The 25,879-nt window shown below is 38.4% G+C and overlaps 1 protein-coding gene across 1 annotated transcript in view; it reads left to right on the top strand.

Moving 5' to 3' along the window:
* The window catches only part of tasp1 (taspase, threonine aspartase, 1), a 51,033-nt gene that overhangs the window by 14,625 nt on the left and 10,529 nt on the right, over window positions 1-25,879 (top strand). Inside the window, exons 9-13 of the mRNA XM_079843672.1 lie at window positions 8,093-8,266; window positions 8,879-8,957; window positions 14,315-14,425; window positions 20,701-20,808; window positions 23,376-23,449. Coding sequence (XP_079699798.1) covers window positions 8,093-8,266; window positions 8,879-8,957; window positions 14,315-14,425; window positions 20,701-20,808; window positions 23,376-23,449 — 546 coding nt within the window. The remainder of the gene's footprint in view (window positions 1-8,092; window positions 8,267-8,878; window positions 8,958-14,314; window positions 14,426-20,700; window positions 20,809-23,375; window positions 23,450-25,879) is intronic.

The raw sequence follows: 25,879 nt of genomic DNA, 5'->3' as shown, positions 1-25,879 counted from the left end.
GATGTCCGGTTCGCGAACGATCTTTCTTTTGAACCAGTTCTTTTTAGTGAACCGAATCAGTTCACCAAATCGGACTGAATCGTTCTAAACGGTTCGCGTCTCCAGTCAGCGCTGATCCATAATTTACTAAAGTTACTAACTTTCTGACATGAGTGACAGTCCCTCCGACTAGAAATAGACTAATAACCTGAAGTATATGCTGTAACTACAACAGTTCAGACATGCTGAGAACTGATGTGAAGTGAACTCAGGTCCATCCGTCTCTCTGGCAGCAGCTCGTGCCTCGTAGACCTTGTTAAACCACGCCCCCTCCGCTCATTTAAAAAGCAAAGATGTCAGCCAATCACAACAGTGGGCGTTTTTACTGAAGTCTCACAGCAGACACGCCTCTTGAAACAGGCCATTCAGCCACAGGGCAAACAGCAATATAGAAAAATGCATTTTATGATGTAAAAGTCATACTAACAATATAAGTACACCTCAGGAAACATTATAAAATAATAGAAAAATGCCATGCCATGGGACCTTTAAGGAATCTATATGATACTTCAATTCAATGTTTGAGTGGTAGGTAATGACCATATATCATCAATATTATAATATCAAGCTACCATAGATGAATCTGCAAATTTGAAAAATCGATTTGCATTATAGCTTGAGGAAAGACAAATAAACCAATAGCACAGACATGTTAGGTATCCTAAAATATGATTATGTACTCTTACGTATTTACTTGCAAGAATGTAGCCCCTCCTCCTTCAGCTCACGCCAACAAGCAAACGCTGGCCCAATGTTGATCCTTGTCCTGCCTTTAATCCGATCACTTTCTCGTTTCCTTTTTTTGCTTTCCTCCGACAAAACCTTTGCTTTCTTATTTTTCTGTGCTGCTTCGGCCATGACTATAACATTCGGCAAACAAATGATAGTTTTTCTCGCACGTCCGAATTTAAGGAAGTGGGGGTGGTGGTGGAAGTGACGTATATGCCGTAAAGCAGTCGAATTTTGTAGTTCTTTTTTTTCTCGTGTTACTACACGAAACCCGAAGTTTAAAAGTATGATTAAAAACGATACAGACCCCGTCAGGCTATGGCAGACGTGTCATTCAACCTATTGTAAGTCGATGTATCATCACAAGAGGTTTGAAAATATATTATAAAGGTTGAAAAGTTACCTAGCGCTGCTTTAATAATTGTATATACCTGGAATAAATAATGCAATTGTCATATGGAAAAAAACATACATTTTAGATCCTGCTGCGTGACATGAATGTGATCAATCACATCCATATTTTATATTTAATATTCAGTTATGTGGAGAGAACCAGTGAGATTTCACTATGGCCGGGGATACCCACAGATATCCAGCCTGACTTCATAAATTAGAAATTTGACTGCATCCCAATTCATGCATCCTTCAAAGGACTCAGACTTCAGAGGCTGTATCCTTCGAAGGCTGCGAAGGTCGGAAGCTGCGCTATATTTAGTTGCCCACTTTGTCATATTCATGTAATTTTCACTGTGTGCTGTATGTAAAATTAATGTTTCCTCGTCTTTATTGGAAAAAATATGATTCACAGTATGCACAAACTTAGATTACTTAGAGCCCTTGTTACAGTTTACTTCATTTTTATTCATATTTTTTCATACTATTTCTTTGTGAAAAATACTGTAATACGATTACAGAATCAAGAAGTTGCCATCTAAAGTAAGTCTGTTTAATATAGAGATTTTTATTAAATTCATTTTCAAAGTATTTATTTCTAACAATTTCCAACTTCAAATATGTACAGTATATATCGGCTTTATATCTGCCATTGGCCAACCTGCTTTTCTAAGATATCGGCATCGGCCATAAAAAAAAAAACATATCCAACAACCACTAGTCTAAATATGTTCACCATGGTCCATCTCTATATATATAATAAAGATTATAAACTATATATAATCACATCTTAGTAAGTCAAAATTTGAACCGCTTTAAAGTTTTTATTTTTACATTTGTATCATTAGATATTTGATTAAGCTGAAACCTAATACTTATGTTTAAAGGGGTCATGAATTGAAAAATAAAACTTCCTTGAGCTTTTTATATATAAAAGTCATCGTAATATAAGAATATCCTGTAAGTTTCGGAGCTGAAAACTTCCTTTTCATTCAAATAAAAGCTTTTATTGACAGCTGGCTCATCAAACAAGATATTTGCTTGGGTTAAACCATGGAACTGATACGCAGAAGGTTGTTGGTTCGATCCCAGCGGTCACCACCAGTGTGTCCTTGAGCAAGGCACTTTACTCCATGTTGCTCCAGGAGGATATGTAATCCTCCCTGTAATAAAGGCACTGTAAGTCGCTTTGAATAAAAGCGTCTGCCAAATGCATAAATGTAAATATAAATGTCAACTGGAGACCAACACCTAATTCTGTAGTCCCGCCCACCAATTCACGCATGGTAAATAACATAGGCCTACGTAGGTTGAGGCCTACGTAGGCCTATGTTACTGTCCTAGGCCGCTGTTACAGGCTGGAGTATCCTTTGTATTTGAGGTGTTGTTGGTTCATTGTCCTGCGATTCGGGATCAGACTCTGGGTACGTGGTTGAACTTTAATTTTTAATGAAGTTTCAGCTTCACGTGGGTAAGACATTGCACGTTTGTTCGCTTCATTTCACCTCTGATTCTTTTGTAAACAAGACACCGGTCGAGACTGGATTTGCAGACAGAGTGAGATTTACAAAAACGATCCTGTGCCTTCTATATTGGATCCGACAGGAATGGTGCAACATTTTTTTTATATATATGTGATAGTAGTGCACTGTTACAGATCGTCTGATTTCAACTGATTATGTGTACGTGTCTAACTAGACATAATTAACGATAATTTACCACGCTTTCACATTTACCACAGGCTGGAGTATCCTTTGTATTTGAGGTGTTGTTGGTTCATTGTCCTGCGATTCGGGATCAGACTCTGGGTCGAACATACAGTGGGGAGAACAAGAACTGCCGATTTTGCAGATTTGTTCACTTACAAAGCATGTAGAAGTCTGTAATTTTTATCATAGGTACTCTTCAACTGTGAATGACGGAATCTAAAACAAAATACAGAAAATCACATTGTATGATTTTTTTAGTAATTAATTAGCATTTTATTGCATGACATAAGTATTTGATGCATCAGAAAAGCAGAACTTAATATGTGGTACAGAAACCTTTGTTTGCAATTACAGAGATCATACATTTCCTGTAGTTCTTGACCAGGTTTGCACACTCTGCAGCAGGGATTTTGGCCCACTCCTCCATACAGACCTTCTCCTTCAGGTTTCGGGGCTGTTGCTGGGCTATACGGACTGTCAGCTCCCTCCAAAGATTTTCTATTGGGTTCAGGTCTGGAGACTGGCTAGGCCACTCCAGGACCTTGAGATGCTTCTTACGGAGCCACTCCTTAGTTGCCCTGGCTGTGTGTTTCGGGTCGTTGTCATGCTGGAAGACCCAGCCCATCATCAATGCTCTTACTGAGGGAAGGAGGTTGTTGGCCAAAATACAGTGCAGTCATGCTGTCCCCTTTGCAGAAAAGCATCCCCAAAGAATGATTTTTCCACCTCCATGCTTCACGGTTGGGATGGTGTTCTTGGGGTTGTACTCATCCTTCTTCTTCCTCCAAACACGGCAAGTGGAGTTTAGACCAAAAAGCTCTATTTTTGTCTCATCAGACCACATGACCTTCTCCCATTCCTCCTCTGGATCATCCAGATGGTCATTGGCAAACTTCAGACAGGCCTGGACATGCGCTGGCTTGAGCAGGGGGACCTTGTGTGCGCTGCAGGATTTTAATCCATGACGGCGTAGTGTGTTACTAATGATTTTCTTTGAGACTGTGGTCCCAGCTCTCTTCGGGTCATTGACCAGGTCCTGCCGTGTAGTTCTGGGCTGATCCCTCACCTTCCTAATGATCATTGATGCCCCACGAGGTGAGATCTTGCATGGTGCCCCAGACCGAGGGAGATTGACCGTCATCTTGAACTTCTTCCATTTTCTAATAATTACACCAACAGTTGTTGCCTTCTCACCAAGCTGCTTGCCTATTGTCCTGTAGCCCATCCCAGCCTTGTGCAGGTCTACAATTTTATCCCTGATGTCCTTACACAGCTCTCTGGTCTTGGCCATTGTGGAGAGGTTGGAGTCTGTTTGATTGAGTGTGTGGACAGGTGTCTTTTATACAGGTAATGAGTTCAAACAGGTGCAGTTAATACAGGTAATGAGTGGAGAACAGGAGGGCTTCTTAAAGAAAAACTAACAGGTCTGTGAGAGACGGAATTCTTATTGGTTGGTAGGTGATCAAATACTTATGTCATGCAATAAAATGCAAATTAATTATTTAAAAATCATACAATGTGATTTTCTGGATTTTCTAGATTCCGTCTCTCACAGTTGAAGTGTACCTATGATAAAAATTACAGACCTCTACATGCTTTGTAAGTAGAAAAACCTGCAAAATCGGCTGTGTATCAAATACTTGTTCTCCCCACTGTATATGGGCGATTCATTCCGGTTGCCATTTTTCCACATTTGAAGTTAATAAAACAATTCCCCTCGTGTACTGACGAAACTCATTATAATATGCAAAACTGTTATCCAATCATAGCAGTGGGCGTTTACTTCCAAGTCTTCAATGCGGCACGCCCATAAAAACCAATTGTTTCAAGAGCTGGGCTCAAAACCAGGGTAGAAAATAGCCTATTATTTATTCATTATGATATTTTTTTAATGTAAAAACCAGGCAAACGTCATAAGTTGACTCAGACAACATATAAAAAAATGTAAAAAGCAACTGGTGCTCAAGGAGCAGGAACCTTTGAATTGGGTGATGCTGCTGTGACGAATGTGGCCTTTGAAGGATACAGCCTCTAAATTGGTACACCGCTATAGAAACCAAGCTTCCGTCAAAATGTCATGCCCTTTGTCGGTCTGGATCAGACTCGATTTTAGGAGTTTCTTTTTTGAGTTTTTTTTAATAAAAGGGAAAACTTTAACATTCAGGATATGCTGCTGATTTTTGACATATGCGCTCTTTAAACTCTGATTAAAAAAAGACTGAACTAAAATGCAAGTTTCTCCTATAAATGTTCCATGATCTATAGGTTTCCACCCTCCCATTCAGTTCAACACATTTAATTAGGCCCAAACACAGTGCAGCGGAGGCATTTGCTCTGACATTATTACTCGACTGATAACAGGATCTGCATCTGTTCAGTCCTCTAATTCAAAACCACCACATATACCCAGAGGAGGAAACCCATTGGGTAATGACGAACTTAAAGGGGGGTGTGGAGACCTCAATTACTCACAATCACAGGAAACACACATATGGATACTTGCTGCACTGCTGACATGGCACTGCACACAAGGAATTTGACTTGGGTGACACAGTTCTCTGATGCTCTTTTGTAGCTTCTTGTCACTGACCTGAAAAGCATGAGTTCACCAGGTAGACATGAAAATGTAAACTTTTATCTTTTCAAATGCATAATTTATTTTGTGGCCTCATGAATGTTGCAAGAGTTTTAAGTCAAATCGTTGATGCGATGTGAGACCATAGTGCTTCAGCACCACCCTGCTGCCCAATTTCCCACGCCAACATCTTGAAGTTATTCCACTGAATTATTTCCCGTAATGTGCTTGAACATGTTAGCGTCTCTCCTACTTTTTTGGTGAATTTTCAAGGAAGTGATTTGACAGGTACACATGGAATGCAGGTGTCGAGGGGAAAATGGCTTCCAGCACAGATCCATCCGTGATGTGACGCTTGTGTGGTCCCAATGAGAAAGCAAAACATGGGTCACTCGTGGGTCATTAGTTGCAAATTACAGAGTCTGAAAATGTGGGCGAAATGTTATTCGACAAGAAAGACAAATACGTGGCAGTCCAACTTGGTTCGGTATTTGTGTTCGGAGTTCGAACCTTGTACGGTTTGTTTTAAAGATAGTATCAGTTTGAAGTGAGTGATCACTGTTGGCTCTTTCTGCATGAATGATCTGTGCCTCTGGGATGCCACATGGTCTTTCTTCCTTCAGTTCAGTTCAGTAAAGACTTTTCTCCAAAGCTGTGCATTAAATGGTCATTAAGATAACACATCCCCCAGTCTCCTCTCAAGTGGCCTGTGGTTTGTTTGATTTTATAAGTGCCATATTTATTGTTTTACTGGGGATGTAATGCATTTGTATCGCATGGATGGCCTGGGGTCTAGGGGTTCTAGCTCAATTTTAATGCATTTAACAGGCTTCTCAGAATTAAGATGTTTCTGTAACTTCTTTTATGTGAGTGAGTGGGTGCAATATGACTTTAGAATTGAAGGTTTCCCACAGTTGTGGGAAACTCAGTAATATTAGGGAATCTCATTGTTTTATATCATTGGAGTTTTTAAGTGTCTTAGAAGTTTGCACGATGAGGGCTTTTATAAAAAAAATAATTGGTGGATTTGCAGAAGTTGGCAACTTTTGTGTCTTAGAAGTTTTGCACGGCCAGACATTAATGTGGGGTGAAAGGCAAGGTGCTTAAAAACATTTAGGGGTTCATTAAATCTATTCGAGAATCGAGACATATTCCCTGGAAGCGTAGCTCTGCTGAAGCCAATGTTTCCATGCCTGGAAATGCCATGGAATTAAGTGAATTGGGGAAAAAATTTTTTAAACAACAATAATTTTTTAAATAAAGCACGTGAAAGAAGGCGGCGCTTCCTCGCACAACTACCTATTGCGTAATCGCCATGGACCAATGGTAGTGCAAAGGTGTTTACCTGCCGTAGCAAACTTTTCTGGAAAGTTTCAGACTCCCAAAAAAACTCCAAACACAGTTTGTTTTGGCCCGATTTTGTTTGAAATGACATTGCATCAGTTTGTTCTTCAATTTCGCTTGAAGTATATATCAGAGCCTTTTAATCTACCGGAAAAACGGTAGATATTGTTAAATAAACAACAATTTATGCTATTTAAAAAAAATGGTACCTGATATGTACATTAAAATCTGCCTGAAAAGTCTCCATAAAATGGAGGAGAAAAAAAAAACGTAATCATAAGAAACTGGGAATTTAATGGCCAAAACGGGAAAACCCTGACAATTATTTTAATTATTATTTTTTTACAAAAAAAGATGACAAGGTTGGAGACATTTTACTTCTCTCACTAAGTTGATTGAAGATTTTTACCAACTTTCTTTCATGACACACCAAAAATAGAGACAGAATATGTTTTTTAGAACATAGAGGTTATACAAACAGCTACCCATTAAGCAGAGGAAAATTGATGCTTCCCTTTGGAAAGGTCTGTGAGCAGATGTTGTACTGAAGTTGATTTTGTCAGATTTATCGCTGATGGGGAGATCAATAATAACATTCTGTTTTAGCCTGTTCACTCATATTTGAGAAAATTATTGCTTGTAATAATTAGCCGAGGTCTGAAGATCCATGGCCTAGTAATGACACTCTGTTCATGGGAAGATGGAATTATAAATTATAAGTCATCACGTCCCCTTCCGCAGTTTCCCAGGATCATCCAATTTGTCAAGCGGCTCCATGACTCTTTCAGTCCACATCAACTTTCTTTCCAAAGTACACAGCAATCAGCAAATGAAAACAGTCCTTTAAAAATGACCACTTTACTCATTATAAATGAGAGCAAGAGGATCATTTTTCAGATGCTGATATGTAATTGGACTTTATTTGCTCAAGCTAGATAGCTACGTGTATTTCGGTTCCCCAGTTTGACAAAGTTCAAGTTTGGTTATGGTAGCCAGCTGGGTCTCAAAGCCTACTTCATAGACAAGAGAGAAAAAAAAACATTGCAAGAGAAGCAATGTTCAGTGTGTTTCAATCTAGCATTAATCTAGGCTTTGGAAATGTGCCTTTTTTGAAGTTGCCAGTAACCACAGTCTCTTTGTTCCTCTTTTTTGGCCCACGGTTTAGCGTGACGATACATTGACACTTACATTAGATTTTTGATTTCACTGTGTAAATTAACTCAGGATGTCAGACTGCAGAAAAGGGCTGTTTATTATCTGTGCGCGATCGGAAATTCTAATTGAATGGCAATTGTGTGCGCAGGAGAACGATTGTGGCTGCTTGGAGCCAGTAGGAGACATCATGGTGGAAGGTGAGGAGAATAACTCGGCCTGTCTGGATACAGTTGGTGCGGTCGTTGTGGATCGGGAAGGGAATGTGGCGGCTGCGGTATCCAGCGGAGGTCTGGCCATGAAACACCCGGGTCGGGTTGGACAGGTGACCTTTGTTTTTTTTCCAGAGTCTCATCATATTTTATTTGACCATCATGCTGTATATTAAATAAAATGGCATATTTTGAGCTCTTTACAGTGTTTGCAGCAGACTTTTCATAATTAAGGCCTATTCACACTGAGCACAAGTTTTTAGTATATGATGCATCTTTACATTACTGTTCAGTTTGCTGCATTTATTTGATCAAAAATACAGTAAAAAGAGTAATATTGCAAAATATTACATTTAAAATAACTGCTTTTTTATTATCAATTTGAAAACAGTTGCTGTAAGAACTGTTGAAAACAGTAATACTATTTTAAATAGTATTTTTTGTAACAATGTAAAAGTCTTTACTGTCACTTTTGATCAATTTAATGCATCTTTGCTTAATAAAATTGATTTCTTAAAAAAAAATAATATTACTGACCCTAAACTTTTGAACAGTATCATGTTGCATATGTTTGCACTAAAATCACATCTTTTCACAGTGTAGGTTATGAGTGCTTTATAAACAGGTTAGATGTGCCATTGTAAAATGTTTGAATTAATTTAATTTAACGGCAGCCAAAATATTTTTCTTCAACATATTTTTCTTCAAATTTTTCTGTGTCTCAGGCTGCTCACTATGGTTGTGGCTGCTGGGCTGAAAACGCCCGAGACGTCAGCCTTTACTCTACAGCTGTGAGTACTTCAGGTATCAAACACACCGGAGTCATATTAGTGTGACATTACTGTTCATTTACTGCTTTTTGACAGGTTTTGCAAGGGTGCAGTCGGTCACTTTTGGGTCATTGTTTAAGAAATTTGTGCACAAAAACAGTCGATTAAAATCAAATTTTCATTTTTTTCTATTGCTTTATAGCAAAAACTCGTATCAATCAAACTGTCATTTTCTGCTCATTCTTTGGACCTGTATATGGATGTCAATCCTTCAACATCTTATTGCCATTAGCCACTTGCTTTGTAGGGAAATATTTCAAGAGCAAAAGAAGAGATATTCTGCTTTACTTGGGATTCCTGCCGTGAGCGGGGCCCAAGGGCGTGCACTTCATGTTTTAAACTAATGCTTTCTGTCACATGAATAAAACAAGCTTTTCTTCCTATATTGCCTGTGCCCAAGTCAATAGGCCACAGACATGATTCACGTCTCCATACAACGCATACAAGCACACGTGTCCATTGTGCCTGCCCATAGAGGATTTCTTAAAGCAGTAATGATAAAAGACAGATTGTTTTTCGTGGCTTGGATGAGGACAAGACGATTATGTTTGAATAGATGCTATAAGAGCCATTCTCTTCATGTCAAGATGAAAGGAAGTGATGTGTTGTGATGTGACGTATACACCCAAACACAGATATCATCTTTTCTTTTATGTACGTACGATATATACTTTCTGGATATGAATATCCTTTTAGTAACTAATGGAAAGATTCAGTCAGACATGCTTTGGCTTCTTTACTGATTGGGCAGGGGTGAACGTTAAGGGTGATTCATTGTAAATTAAAATTTTAAATAAAAAAAAAAAGATATAAAACATTAATGTTAAAAAATATTTATATTTCTGTTCTTTTGAACTTTCTATTCATTAAAAATGTATCACAGTTTTCACAAAAATATTAAGCAGCACAACTGTTTTTAACATAATAAGCTTTGATAATAATTATAAAAATATTCCCTGAGCACCAAATCAGCATATTAGAAAGATTTCTGAAGGATCATGTGACTGAAGCTTTGCTCTCTAAAGAGAAAATTACATTTTAAAAGAATGCAGTTATTTTAAATTGTAATAATATTTCACAATGTAAAAATTTTTGCTGTATTTTTGATCCAATAAATTAATTCATCCTTGGTGAACATAAGAGACTTGTTTCAAAAACAATCTTACCAACACAAAACGTTTTAACAGTAGTGTATATAATTGTATTGAAATATTGTTATATGAACTATCGGTTATTTTGGGAGGAGGTAGACAGTTGAATTATGTGTGCACATACCTGATATGGACATAGTGAGTGCATTGTAGATTATGTTGATATTACATTTATTAATCGTTTAATTTATCCCATCTCCCCTATCCTGTGCAGTAAATTTGCACATATTTTAACAACCACGACATGGTGCATAACTGCACCTGTAACTTTATTGTAATATTTCACAAGGCAGCGACATTGCTTTAACAACCAGACACCTTGTAAAAAGCTCTACTTGGCTTTGAATTGTCGAACTGTAGACTCTGTTAATATGCTTCCCCATGCTATAATCACTTGCAAAACTTCCAAAGAGTGTTACATTAAGATGAAGGCCATATTTCTTTTCTTTTCCTTCATCCTTTGTTCTGCGGCACCCTTGTGTGAAAGCACCTTTGGCCTGGCCTGAGCCTTGCATTGAACACACACCTGGCCCGTTGGAGAGAGACTGTGATTCATTCAAGCTTGGCATGTTGCACAGGGGTGCAGCGTGTATGATCTCCACTGGTTAACACAAAAAAAAAAATGTTGGTGGTGGTGTTGGCCACACATGCTTTTGAGAGATTTTGGTCTGTCTATTTTGCATTTTAGTGTGGTGTTGTTTATCATCTCGCCAAAAAAAAAAAAAAATATATATATATATATATTGCATAACAAAAAATAAGTTTATTTTTAGGAAAAATTAAACATGTCCTACCTATTTTTTGTTATTTCTATTATTTTTAATGGCAATTCTCCATACTTTCTCATCACTGTAATAGAGCAAAATATTTTATGACGTAATGACAATTCAGGGGGAAATTTGTCATGATGAAATCTCTATGCAACAAATCTTAATGGTATCAAAACCGGCTTTTCAAAATGTCTGAAATATTACGAGCACTGTTTTACATGTGCTCCCTGTTGACATTTTTACTATATAATCACACAAACTCATGTGCAACAGGCACGAAACTTACATTGTGTTTTGTGCCTCTTTGTTTTTGATCGTCCGCCATTCTGAAAACAAAAGCAGAATCACACATTTTATCACCTTCTTCCCCCATGGCTGTTTCAGCATGCATTTCTCTTTCATCCTCCTCAAAATTGAAAACTCATGGCGGTGAGGACAGGCCGTTCGAGTGTGTGCTCCAGCAGTGCACCTGCTTTTCATTTCCCAACTTAAAAGGCGTTCCTATCAAAAGGAGGAGAAAAACAATCATTCTGGCTTCATACTGACACAAAGAGCTCGTTTTCTCCCAGGTCAATCCTGTTAGTCTCTGCAGCGCTCGCTGCGGTTTCGCTGAGGGCGAAAGGCGAGTCGGTGTTGATTCCTTTCGCCACGTTTGCCTGTTTCATGCCATCTCTGGTTTGTTGTGTTTTATTTACTTTCCACTGTAAATTGAGTTTGCACTATCATGGCACTGTTTGCTTGTTAAATTAACTGTTAACTTTTGCCAGTAACATCCATTTCTCAAGAGAGAACGAGAGGGTTTACGGTAACTTGAAAATAGTGAGCCAACGGTGGAGCCAATCGTTCGTTCATTCTTTTGTTAAAACAACAAAAAAGAAGAAAAGAAAAGAAATTAGCATCTAATTGTCATGGCAACAAACCCGCAAAGAGTTTTGTTGTAGTTACCTGATATTTTACGAGGCCCACGTTTGTGTTTACCGAAACAACACGGCTATTTTCTTAAGGCTTTATGGTGTCTTAGGCTTGAGAGGCTGCCAGATATTTTGTGTTCAAGGCATTTCTTTACACTCCCTCCTTTTTGAATACTGGCTGCTGTACACGTTTGCCTTTGAAAGGCAAATGACTGTGACTGTCTTGACAGTGAGATGAACTATTTTTATATTTTACATGTTCTTAGTTTCTGTGGGGACACCTGACTTGCCAAACATATGTAGTATATATAAATGCATTTAAAAATTACATACATAAAATACATATTAAAGTAAATGTTTTTCCATAATATAATATTTTAGATGTTTAATTATTATATAACACGTGTATATATAACACGGTAATGTGTAAAAAAGATGTTTAATTATTATATAACACGTGTATATATAACACGGTAATGTGTAAAAAAAAAACATTCTCAGTTTAATCTGTTAAAAATATTTAACACGATTAATGCAGCATCTGTCTTTTCCCTCCATCCTTTGGCTAGCGTTGCATTATATGATCACGCTTTTATTCATGCAAATACTTTTAAACCTTTCAAGCACGGTAAGACACAAGAGAACGCAGTGCAGTACTGGCATGCACATCTGTGAATCTCCTGTCTGTGTGACATTCTTCACACTCATGCGCACTTAAAGTCGATACAGACAGCGCTTGAACAGACAAAAACACATCTAATTATCCCAAAATGCCCCATTTGTCTAGTATCCTTGTAAGCACAGTCTTAAATAAATGAACATAAAGAGTTGTGTAAAAATTGAATGCATGTCATGTAAGCATCATGTGCGGCAGCGCCAAGCGGCAACCTCCCGCAGTTTCTCTTGAAGCCAATACGGAAGTGAGATTTACTGCAATTCATCGACTGGCCGTTAGGGACAGGCTCCAGAAGGGAGCAGAATCTCATTGAGCCCCATGTTAAAATGTCCAACTTTACAGCAGATTAAAACATGTTTACAGCCTGGTACAAATTGTGGTTTTGGTCTTTATGGCTAATTTTGCCCTTCATGACAACTGTGAGGGGGGTGAATTTTTTTATAACTCATTCGTTTACATTATATAAAGCATTAAAGTTCTGCATAATTAAGGGCGTGGCCACTTCGAGTGACCGGTGGATAGCCATTTATCTGCTGTCTGTTAGTCATCGCGTCACTTCAGCTCCGCCCACGTCCCGCCTTTTTGCCCAGTTTCTGTTATCCGGGAGTGATGCGTGATGACGCGCTGCCAAGATGGCAACGCCCATCTTGTCCATGCTTTGCGCTTCAGAATGGCTCATCAGAATCCTATGGGTGATGTCACGGACACTACGTCCATATTTTTTTTACAGTCTATGGGCAGCGCCAGGTCTTAAAGTGACAGCAACCTAATAAACCTGCTGTGATGTTAGTCATTAATGTTTCAAGTTTCAAGAGTTTTATTTGTCACATACAGTTATATACACAATATACAACTGGCAGTGAAATGTAAACAGGTCCGCTCCATGGACAGTGCAAATAACAGTTACTAAAATAAAATGTTATTCAAAGAACAAAATAAAAAGAAAATCACTCACTGCTCTTGACTGAATTAATTTTGTAGCTTTGATAAGGATTAATCATTTATGCAGTGAATATTTTAAAGCACTGTTTACAAAGTACATGGGTCAAAAACAACGAAAACAAACTTTTTTTGTGCATTTTGACAGGGCAAGTAAAAATCTGAACCGGTCTGACTGGGACAATAGAAAAAAATGAGCCCTGATATATTGAAGGGCATGTAAATGTGACTTTTATTACAGTGGGTTTATGTGAATATTGTTGTAAGCTCACTCATTTGGTGATTCAGTGTGAAATGTATTACAATATAAAAAAGATATAAAAAACTTTATTGCTAGGTGCGATTAACTCCTAAAATTGTGTGATTTAAATGTCTTTTAAAATCTCTAAAGTGCTTTCACTTAATTTAATTGTTTAATTTCAGTTCACCTTTTCAAAGCCATTCTTATAGGAATTGGTTTGATGTTACCAGTGTCCGATTCACAACAAATTACTTGTTTAAGATGATTCACAATAACGTTATTAAAAATGTAATACATTAGCTCATCCATGATTTCTGAAGTCTCTTCGGATTGCTTTCCATCAGCTGTGGAAGTGAAGACGACAACTCCCATGATTCCACACTCATTTACAGCATCACCAAGCTATGCCTTTTCTTATTGTTTTGAATAAGCAATCTCAAATTGCAATTCAGTATGAAAATAACACTTTCTGAAGTTACATGAACACAGACATCCAGAACTGGAACTAACCGTTCCAAACAAGAAATTGTAAATTTACATGCAGTTTTACAATATATACATCTTTGCATCTATATATAATTTTTGTCGAATATCAATAAATATTGAATGATTTGAATTTGGGTCTTTTTCTGTATTGTTGCAGGCTCTGGAGAGCACCTGATTCGCACCATGTTGGCCAGAGAGTGCTCTACCGCCATGGAGGCTGAAAACGCACACCAGGCCCTACTGGAGGCTATGCAAAACAAATTCATCAGTGAGTGACTCTCAGAGACTCTCTTTCCCTCCCTGCTACCCTGTTTTCATGTTTCTCTCTCTCTTTCAGCAGGCTAGCATCCCTTCACCACAGTATGTGTGAGTAAGAGTAGCTCTGAGCTAAAACTGAACAACAAAATCATTAACAACTTGCTTGACTGGAAATGAGCACTACAAAAATTCGGCAGCCGCAATGGTTTTTCTGTTTATTTGGATTTGTGGATCAATAACATTCTTTTGAATGGGCTCCACAAGTTTTTGGTTAAATCATATTTCTGTGGCCACAGTTATTTTCAGATGCCGTAAATACTCTGTTGACAGTGCATTTGAAGATGTCGCTTGCTTTCATGTTCAGAAGCTTTTCTCGTTTGGTTCCCATTCTGGGATTGTGAAATTGGGTGACCGCTTGGATTTCACATTGAATGTAACACACAAAGTACATGTGGGAATATTTGCTGGTTTTGGCCTGTGACCTCTATAGTTTTGTTGCGCGTAAATCTACAAATATGAGAATTATTATTTTTATTTTTTGAGTTTTATGTATTCCTCCAAAGCTTGGTTAATGAATATTATATTGACCCTCATAAATCTACATAAATATATAAAAAACATCGTGATGTGATAAGATTCCAGTGACAAGATGCGACCAAATAAATCACAAATCACTGCCAATCAGATGAGCATGTGGTCGGGCTCTCTCTGCAAGCTCACTGGTGAATTTAAGGTCCTTGCACAAGTTCCGACATTTTCGTATGCATTTTTCTTTCGTATTCGCCATCCTAAAAATTTGTCACGCACAGAAACCTTGAACACGGAGTCCGATGCGTATTAATGAATCTTTTGCGAGGAATTTCTCAAAGCAATACAAAATGGAGTCTTAAAGCAGTGAGGATGATTTTGTTGTCCTCTCTCTTCTTAAAAAGTAAAAAAGAAATAATAGGAAATAATGGGTCCATCCAGTCCTGAGATTGCGTAGAGAGGAAGGAGAGTTCCACCTCCTTATCAATGAGCCACGGGATTATCCTGAGCGATTCAAAGCAGGGCTTCAAAACGGAAAAAAATATCAATCGGTTCACTCCGAGCAGAATCGATATTATAGCGTTTCCGTTTTTGCGTTCCTCAATAAACATTACTGTTCCGAAAACGGTTTGATTTGAAAAAATACCGGTTAATAACGTTATTTTAATTTAGCCTATACAAATATGTATAAATAGACTTATTTTTCACTCAATAATAATAATACGCATGGTAATTAAACTTGAATATTTATTTCATAACATTTTTAAAACCACAACAGAAATACATGCATTAATTACAAAGCATAAACAGCGGACCTGCTTTAATGGACAATCGAAAGTGGCCCTCTTATGCCTAATTCTTTTCAGAAGAGTGATAACATTCTTTGTACATAACTTTTTTTCAACACGACTTGTTTTAAAAATTGCATGAATAAATAAACTGGATAACCATTGCTCTTTTAATGCCCCGTCAACTGCTAATTTCAAAGCAAACACTGCGCAACACGTCCTTGCATCACATAATCAAATTCAGTCAGCTAATAAAGCTTGATCATTTAATGCAATATAACATACCATTTAATACGAAGCATCAGCCGTCTATATAAAAAACACTGACCTGTCCTGTATTGGCAATCTGAAAGACTATAGGAAAAATGTTTGATAGATGCTAGTAGCCTACTTGGATAGGCTTAAACGGAATCCATAAACTAGCCTAAATCAGTCTATTTGAGCTTAAAGTCTGCATTGCTTATTTAAACGTTCGAAAAGAATGTCCTCCAATACCTGCACATTCATTGTAGACCTCAGCGGGGAAAGCAATGTACTTGAGGCATGAAAATGCGCGCTCACGCTGACTTGCGCACCGGTAGATTCATAGATGACTGGAGCGTGGGCATTTCACTCACGCTTGATTCGTCAACGTCACATGCTGTACTACTCAATTCATGATTGGTCACTGCCAAATTAAAATATTAAAAGAACGATAAAATAACGTTATTAACCGGTTAATGGCCATTTCAAATTAACGTTTCTGTTCAGAACGATTCAAATTGATTTTGATTTCGTTTTCGTTTTTGTTCCTCTTAATTTCGTTCATTTCCGGTTTTCGTTCTCGTTCCTTGAACCGGTTCAGAGCCCTGATTCAAAGTTTACTTCAGGATGTTAGTGGCTCAGTTTGCTAGCGACACTGGAGCCACATTAAAAAGACGACCGCCAATTTTGTTTGTAGTACAGTTTGTCATTCAACTTTGTTTGTCATACGGTGCTTTGTGTATTTTGACCTTATTCTACGGAAGTGATGGCGCGGGGACGACTGATGCAGATGCAGAGCCAAATATGGATATTTTTCTTACACAAACGCATCGATTCACTTCAGAAGGCCTTTATTAACACCCCAGAGCAGCGTGGAGCACGTTATTTGACGGACAGATGCCTTTTTTTATGGACTTCAAAAACAGAGCAACTATTAAGGCCTGTACACACCGGGACGAATATCGCGCGCGCTTATCGCCAGCGTTTTTCGTGCCGTTTTTCGGCGCGTCTTGAGTGTTCACACCCAAGCGATTTTCACTGGCGCTGCGCCGAGTGAACGTGCACATTCAGTAGATGCGCTCCCGGTACACAAGATGGTGCTGCGGCACTTTAAGCCTCTGACACTCGCTTGTCACACAGAAGGAGAAGAGAGACAGTATTTACGTGCTTGCCAAAACCACAGATATATTATGTGTATGGACAAAACCATTCACACACTTTTTGCTAACTGGCAAGCAGCATTAGCAATTCATCTTCTTCTTTGTCTACTTACTACTTCTTCGTCGTATCAATGTGTGCCAGACTGTTTTGTGCTTGAGCGCCACCAAGTCGTCTTTTACTGTCACTTCAGCAGCTCCAGGCACGTGAACAAAAGCGCCGATCTCATTGGTCGGACAGTTTTTTACGCGCCGCGTCAAAATAAAAAAACGAACCCGAGGCGTTTTTTTAAAAATGACGCTTTTACGCCTGGCGTTTTGCGCGTCGGTGTGAACACTCACATTGGCGCCCATTGTTTAGTCCCGAGGCGTTAAACGTCGGCGATAAACGCGTGCGAAAATCGTCCCGGTGTGAACAGGCCTTTATGCTATTATAATGCTTGGATTAGCCAGAACATTTATAATACAACTCAGATTTTATTCGTCTGAAAGAAGAATGTCATATACACCTCAGGTGACTTGAGGGTGAGTAAATCATGGGCTAATTTTCATTTTTGGGTGAACTATCCCTTTAAGAAGGCATCTGTTCATAGTGATGTGGATATGTTGCACAAGCTCCACAATTCACCGGTATCATGCAGACAAATGAGGTAATTAAAATTATACTGTTATATTAGTTTATGAAGTATAGACCTATGACACATTAACATTACAGAATACCTTTACTTTTAATTTTACTGATTAACAGTACAGAATCTCTATCGGCATTATCCTGAACATAAGCATTTGTTTCATATGTCATAGAACGAAAGAGAGGCTCTTGGGAGCATGCTTAAATGTCACATTCTTTTGATTCCTTTACATAAAAATCAGTCTACAGGCTTTCATAGACAGCCTAGGAAGTCAGGGAATGTCTCGTTTTTGAAGTTTCATTACAAGCTGTTCACACATTGCCAATAAAAACAAGTTATTACATATGGCCCCTTCAAAGGTAGGTTATGCAAAAAATTTTATGAACACTTAACATCCTGAAAGTAATCATTAATAGAAGTGGTCTAGGCATAACATCCTAAAATTGTGTTGGTCATAACAGCCATGACCCGTCGAGGCATTGGCTCCACTAGACCCCTAAAGGTGTGCTGCGGTATCTGTCACCAAGATGTTAGCAGCAGATCCTTTAAGTCATGTAAGTTGCGAGGTGGGGCCTCCATGGATCGGACTTGTTTGTTCAGCACATCCCACAGATGCTCGATTGGATTGAGATCGGGGGAATTTGGAGGCCAAATCAACCTCAACCTCAAACTTGTTGTGCTCCTCAAAACCATTCCTGAACCATTTTTGCTTTGTGCCAGGGCGCATTATCTGCTGAAGGCCACAGCCAACAGGGAATACCATTTCCATGAAAGGCTGTACGTGTCAAAGTAATATCCACATGGATAGCAGAACCCAAGGTTTCCCAGCAGAACATTGCCCAAAGCATCACACTGCCTCCGCCGGCATGCCTTCTTCCCATAGTGCATCCTAGTGCCATGTGTTCCCCAGGTAAGTAACGCACACGCACCCGGCCATCCAGGTGATGTAAAAGAAATCGTGATTCACTAGACCAGGCCACCTTCTACCATTGCTCCATGGTCCAGTTCTGATGCTCACGTACCGACTGTTGGTTCTTTTGGCGGTGGACAGGGGTCAGCTATGCAGCCCCATACACAACAAACTGTGATGCACTGTGTATTCTGACACCTTTCTATCAGAACCAGCATTAACTTGAGCAATTGGAGTTACAGTTGCTCGTCTGTTTGATCGGACCACATGGGCCAGCCTTCGCTCCCCACGTGCATCAATGAGCCTCAGCCACCCAAGACCCTGTCGCCAGTTCACCACTGTTCCTTCCTTGGACCACTTTTGATAGATACTGACCACTGCAGACCGGGAACACGCCGGAAGAGCTGCAGTTTTGGAGATGCTCTGACCCAGTCGTCTAGCCATCACAATTTGGCCCTTGTCAAACTCGCTCAAATCCTTACGCTTGCCTATTTTTCCTACTTCTAACACATCAACTTTGAGGACAAAATGTTCACTTGCTGACTAATATATCCCTCCAATTAACAGGTGCTGTAACGAAGAGATAATCAGTGTTATTCACTTCACCTGTCATAATGTTATGCCTGATCGGTGTATATCTTCGGTGGAAGTCTCAGGACCAAAAAATGCTTTCAGTCCACCACAAACAAACGGCAGCCGCCTTTTACAGTTCCTCCTGAACCAAAACAATGAGCTTATTCAGCGTTCACGCCATGTCACAACCGCATTTACGACATGGCAACCCGGAGTACGTCCCTCAGATTTATGCGTTGTCATCTGTCAACACTATCAACGCCGGAATCTGAATCTGCAGCAGTCAGGTGGTACAAGTTTTGAGAATTAAGGTAATAAAATGCCGTCTCTCGTGAAGCTTTGCAGATTCTGCTGTGTGCGTTCATGTGTTTTGAAGGAGGCGTGGCTTTGGAGACGCTCTGAAGGGAGGGTGGATCGAATGCTTTCAAAGTTAGCTTGCTATTGCTAGCCTCTCTGAAAATTGCCTACCCCACACTTTACATGAAAGATGTAAACACGAAATACATGCAAATACATGAAATATTGATCTAATTTAATGTGAGAAGAAAAAGATTCTGGAGGACCACTGTATTCATACTAAAATATTTTTAAAAAAATTTGCAGAATGCTGCGATTTACCAATCAGAATCAAGCAATCCTGAAAGTGGTGTAATTTGATTAAAGTGGAAATGCTTAGACTAAACAGAATGAGAAGAATAAAAGCCTTTTTAATGGATGAAGATCTTTTGAAGTGTAGTGTTAAGACATGTTCTGTGTGCAGGCTGTCCAGATTTTCATTGTAGGGTTTTAATTGAGAGGTGTTCTAAAAATAAAAAAAAAAGTTGTGTTCTGTGTAAACAAGCTGAACACAACATGATGTGCAAAATCAATATGGCATTTGTGAAACAGAGCACCTATCTGAGGTGAAATTTAAAACTCTTCTCTCCTGTGGACTGATGTTATGCTTGAGTGCTTCAAACCCAGTCCGTGTCCAGCACTCCTTTGGTTTGGAGATGCAATCATGTGAATGGGCTTGAAGCCCGTTTTTCAGGGCAAACCATTTCTGTTTTTTCCCCTTTGGAAAAGTATGAGTATTTGCTTGCTTTCTCAACAGAGTCCCTTTATCAGAGCTCCGTGAGGGGTTACAGAAATAACTCATTCCATCATTAACCTATTAAAAAGCGAGAAGTGGCTCTGCTCCCAATTTTTCTCATTTGGTTAATAAAACAAAAGCTTTGGAAAGAATAATTGTTTTCAGTCGTTTAGGTTGGCAGGGGAAAGTACGGAAATGTACGGCTTTTCCGCCCATTTCATTAACTTCTCAGAACAGAGCATAACTAATAAATCATTGACAGAATCGCTGGATTTTCTTAGATGTCTCCAACGGGCTTTCATTTCTATTTCACATCTAAATGGACTGATTGTAGTGGAAGGAGGGTCACGGTTGAAATGCAGTTGGCTTGTTTGTGTTAAAGGTTCACCGTTCCTGGCTGGCGAGGACTGTGTTCTGGGTGGGGTGATTGTTCTGAGGTGCTGCACATGTGGAGAAGCCCAGCGCTCTGAAGACATCCAGGCTCTGCTGGGTACGTGCTCCTCTGTCCTGCTTCAGCTTAAATTCAATGCACCACAACTGTGAGGATTGTACATTCAAAAACATCAAAACAGAATGGATTGTAACAGAATGCAGGGATCTCAAGACATATTTTAAGTTCATTAAAAATTATACTAATAATAATAATAATAATAAAGAATGCTATAAAGTGAAATTGATGTATTCACTATCGTTCAAATGTTTGGGATCGGTAAAGATTTGTATAGTATTTGATTGAGTTTCTAATGCTCATCAAGGCAGCATTTATTTGATAAACAAACTGCAATATTGTGAAATTATAATATTTTTCCTTTGTCAAAGCTGATTTTTCAGCATTGTTACGGTCTTCAGTGTCACATGATCCTTCTGAAATCATTATAATATTATTATCAGTGTTCAAAACTGTTGTGGCATTTAATATTTTTGTAGAAATGGTGATGCATGGTAAATGGTGAATTTGAATTTTGAATTTTTTTAAAACAGAAATATTTTGCAACATTATAAATGTATCTACTGACACTTTGGGTCTATTTAATGCACCATTGCTGAAAGTGTTATATAAAAAGGTGCTGTTTTTGATGATTTTTGAGGAATATCTGTGTCACTGAAGAGTCCCTGAAAGTCATTCGTAATGTTGTTCCCACCCTCCCATTTTTCCTTTCTGATGCCCCCCCCCCCCCCCCCCCCCACATTCTTGTCAAAGGATGCCAACTTTTTTTCAGTCGTCTTTATTTAAACATTCAGGGATAAACATGGCAGCTCCCTGCATTCACAAATAGCAGAATAAACAGGTCTCAAAGTGCGGTCTGGCCTCAGAGAATAGAGGCATTATGATAAGGGTTGACACTCAATGGAAGAACACATTCGAGATTGATATGAAACGTGCTGCACAGTTTTGAAAACTCACCTTTTTTCAATATCATTGTCCGTTGTGTTCATTAACCGTTCAATCTTGACTTCAATTTAAGTAGGCTTATTAGCCATGGGTTGGGTTCCTAATCGTAATGGGTTTTTAGTATAGCAGTTTTCCATTTTAGGATTAAAATATTAAGGGTGGGAATCTTTAGCCACCTTACAATCCGATCCAATTCCAAAACATTGCACCATTTTTCTAATTTATTACTTTATAGAAGTTATTTTTATGTTAAGAATTTAAGCTCTAAATATGGCTTCAAAACAACACAATGAAATGGTAAATAATAAAGAGGAACAAAGAAACATATTACAAAGAAACAAACAAATGGTGTTTTAAGTATCTGGACGTTTTCCAGAACAAGATCAGTGATTTTACTGATTTTGCCGTTTGATTATTACTGATGACATCATAGACAGCAGGAGATATTCACACTAACGCACAGATCTAGTTTGATATATTAGATGTTTTGTCCTGTCTGTTTAAACCCTTAAAGTGCCCCTGTAGTCAATAATTGTATCCCTTAAAACTCTTTGATCACCATAATTACATTTTTTTAACACTTTTTTTATTTTCCTGTGAGAAAAAATTATTCACGCCTTAAAATAATTTGAATGTAACTATACACCCTTGCTTCATTTAATATACGTGGATCCATAAATATACAAATTACCCCTGCCTCCACTCACACCAGCTCAGAGACCCACTCGCTCAAGTAACTGTAGTAAACACTGCACAATGGTATTGCTCTTTACAACGTCGGACACATAACAGTGATTAATATGATTTGGCTTGACTACGTTATCAAAAAGCTAATTATGTGTTGCTAATGTTACACAAGCCATGTTCCCGTTCGCCGTCTCAGTCTGCCTTCTAAAAATCAGTATCCTTAGAAGCGCTTTGAACTTCATAGAACGTCATTGGAGAAAGTCATATAGTTCATCATAAAATTAAAATATACATAATTCACCCGCTTTATTGCTATATGTACCCGAATTTTCATATCAACAGAAAAATATACTGGGATAACCTGGCTTCTCTTGAGACTCCCCTGCTTCACAGCAGTTAATGATATGCTAAAGCCCGCCCACAAATTGACATGATTGGTTACCAAGGTAGTTTGTGACGTAAGAAACACCAGCAATTTCAAACCGCTTTTTTGAGACTGTATTTGGTTCACTGGACTTTTGAGGAGAAAATCTTGACTCTTGACTTATGATTTGAACATGGTTTGTCTTAAAGCATAAAAACACCACATATACATATAAACAACATTTAAAAGCTTGGTTTTCTCTACAGGGGCTCTTTAAGACATAACTGACATTAATTTTGCATCATAAAAGCATTTTAAGATGCAAGTGCATTTAACAACTAACACGCATACTGCGAGCGCTAATCGAAGATTCGAGGGTTTGAGTATGCCATGTGTGCATATGGCGTGTTTGTGTGCGTGTGTGAGAATTGAAAGCAAATGTTTGAAGAACTAGAGCACACATAATGCCATATCAAAAATTAAAGCTATTCTAAAAATCCATTTGAAACTCCTGAAGATGCTAGTTCTCTACCAGGTTTATAGAATGTGTAATATTCTAAGCACTTTTTAGAAGCTGTATCTCACAGTTGTTGTGCCTCTCTTTTATTCACAGTGGAGTTTCTGTGGAGCCATACTACAGAGAGCATGTGTGTGGGATACATGTCTGCCCAGGACAGTAAAGCCAGGGTAAGAAGTTCCTACATCAGAACTCATCAGGGGCTCTTCACTGTCTCAGCAGTTGCTAAGGCATTCTAGGTGGTTACTTACTGGCTGAAGTCTCTGTTTTTCTGGTCTCTAGATATGGCTCAGGTCCCAGCTTCAATTTAGTCAAATACAATACTTTCGTTACAGTACTTGAGTTCCTTTTTTTTTAATACTTTACTTTTTCTACTTTCTTGAGTATAATTAAAGGGTTAGTTCACCCAAAAATGAAAATTCTGTCATTAATTACTTACCCTCATGTCGTTCGACACCCGTAAGACCTCTGTTCATCTTCGGAACAGAAATGAAGATATTTTAGTTGAAATCTGATGGCTCTGAAAGGCCTCCATTGGCACAATGGCACTTTACACTCTCAAGACCCTTAAAAGGTACTAAAGACGTCGTTACAAAGTCCATCTCACTACAGTGGTTCTAAAATAACTTTATGAATCGGCGAGAATAGTTTTTATGCGCAAAAAAACCCCCTAAATAACGACTTACATAGTGATGACGATTTCAAAACAAAGCATCATGAAGCTTCGAAGCGTTATGAATCAGTGAGTCGAATCAGCGGTTTGAATCGCCAAATTTCAGCAGTTTGGCGGTTTGACACGCGATCCGAATCATGATTCGGCTCACTGATTCATAACGCTTCGAAGCTTCATGATGCCTTGTTTTGAAATCGTCATCACTATGTAAGTCGTTATTTAGGGTTTTTTTGTGCACAAAAACTATTCTCGCCGATTCATAAAGTTATTTTAGAACCACTGTAGTCAGATGGACTTTGTAACAACGTCTTTAGTACCTTTTAAGGGTCTTGAGAGTGTAAAATGCCATTGTGCCAATGGAGGCCTTTCAGAGCCATCAGATTTCAACTAAAATATCTTCATTGCTGTTCCGAAGATGAACGGAGGTCTTACGGGTGTCGAACGACATGAGGGTAAGTAATTAATGACAGAATTTTCATTTTTGGGTGAACTAACCCTTTAAATTGTGGTATTTTTACTTGTTGAATAAAAATAAAGTATTTAACTCTGTACTTTTGGTAAAAAAAAAAAAAATGTAGCGAAGTACTTTGTCAAAGCTGCTTGCAGTGGAGCCCTGCAATATGTGTAACACCAGTGGTGTGGGTTGTTACATGCCAAAATATATTTATTAGTGCTGTCGATTTAACACATGAATAAAAGTAATTAGTTACGGTAAAAAATTGCATTTAATGCACTTACCCTGCCCCAGACCTACTTAGGTCATCTTACATTTCATACAGTTGATTAATGAAGAATATAATGTACGGCAACAACTCACTGTGTGATGCAGCTTATATGATGCAGTTAGAATGTCCCTAAAAGGCAAGATATGAGGCAAAAATGCCCCTGTTTGAGTTTGTCTCAGGGCGTTTTTACACTGGGCACGTTTGTTGTGGTCCGCGTCAGAGCTTGATTGTTCCCACCGGTGCTCTGTGCGAATACACTCGCTTGTATCCAAGGTAAATCATCAACACTCTCATCCCTTACATGTGTTTTACTGAACTAAATACATCGTCATCTGATAAAACGCATGCGCAGGTTATTTTCTTGCGCACCTGAATCCATGTTGCTTTCACATTAACATGAATCGCGGCGCAGTTTGAGCGCAACCGAACTCAGACCACCTCCTTCAGGCAGTCTCGAATTCGGTACCCCTGAGGTCCGCATGACAGGTTTCACATTACCAATTTTTCATGTTAACCATGCCCCGTTTCGAACTAAACTGCCAGTGTGAAAACGCCCTCACATTTACATCATGATATATAAGCAATATCACACGAGTTCTGTTTTTCTGTCTAGAATAGCACAAGTGCAAATGCGATACTGATCCAATGGGATTTTTTGTCTGTTTTGCTCGCTCAGTTTTTGTTTTCAACGAATATATAAAGTCAAAGCCGAACTGTTCATCTCCGATTCCAGGCAATAAACAGTGTTTCATTTCTGAATCCAAGTTTTGAACGAATCGGGTGAACCAATGATTCAGTGGACCATAAAGAGAACCATTTTCATAAAAAGACCCATTTACTTCACTTGTGAATTAACGAATCGAATGAATGAATGACTCAATTAGACATTTACTCTTTCTGATTTAGAGTATAATTTCATATTTCCATATTAATAAAAACAAATATTAAAGGTATAGTTCACCCAAAAATATTTCTTTTTTTGAAGCTACTTTGTCATGTCTTATTTGATTTTTGATTATTATTAATATATATATATATTTTTTTTTTACAAAATAATGACTTTAAATTATCTTTTGGGAGTAATTTTTCAGCCAAATTTGATGTACGTTTAATTGTGTAATTAATTAGATTGAAAAAAATAATCGTGTGACAGCCCTAATATTTATACTTAAAGGCACAATATGTAAGATTTTTGGATTAAA

Source organism: Gobio gobio (genome assembly GCF_949357685.1).
Source record: "Gobio gobio genome assembly, chromosome: 18".
Taxonomy (NCBI): Eukaryota; Metazoa; Chordata; class Actinopteri; order Cypriniformes; family Gobionidae; genus Gobio; species Gobio gobio.
Note: the sequence above shows the minus strand (reverse complement) of the source record. Positions and strands in the feature narration are given on the sequence as shown.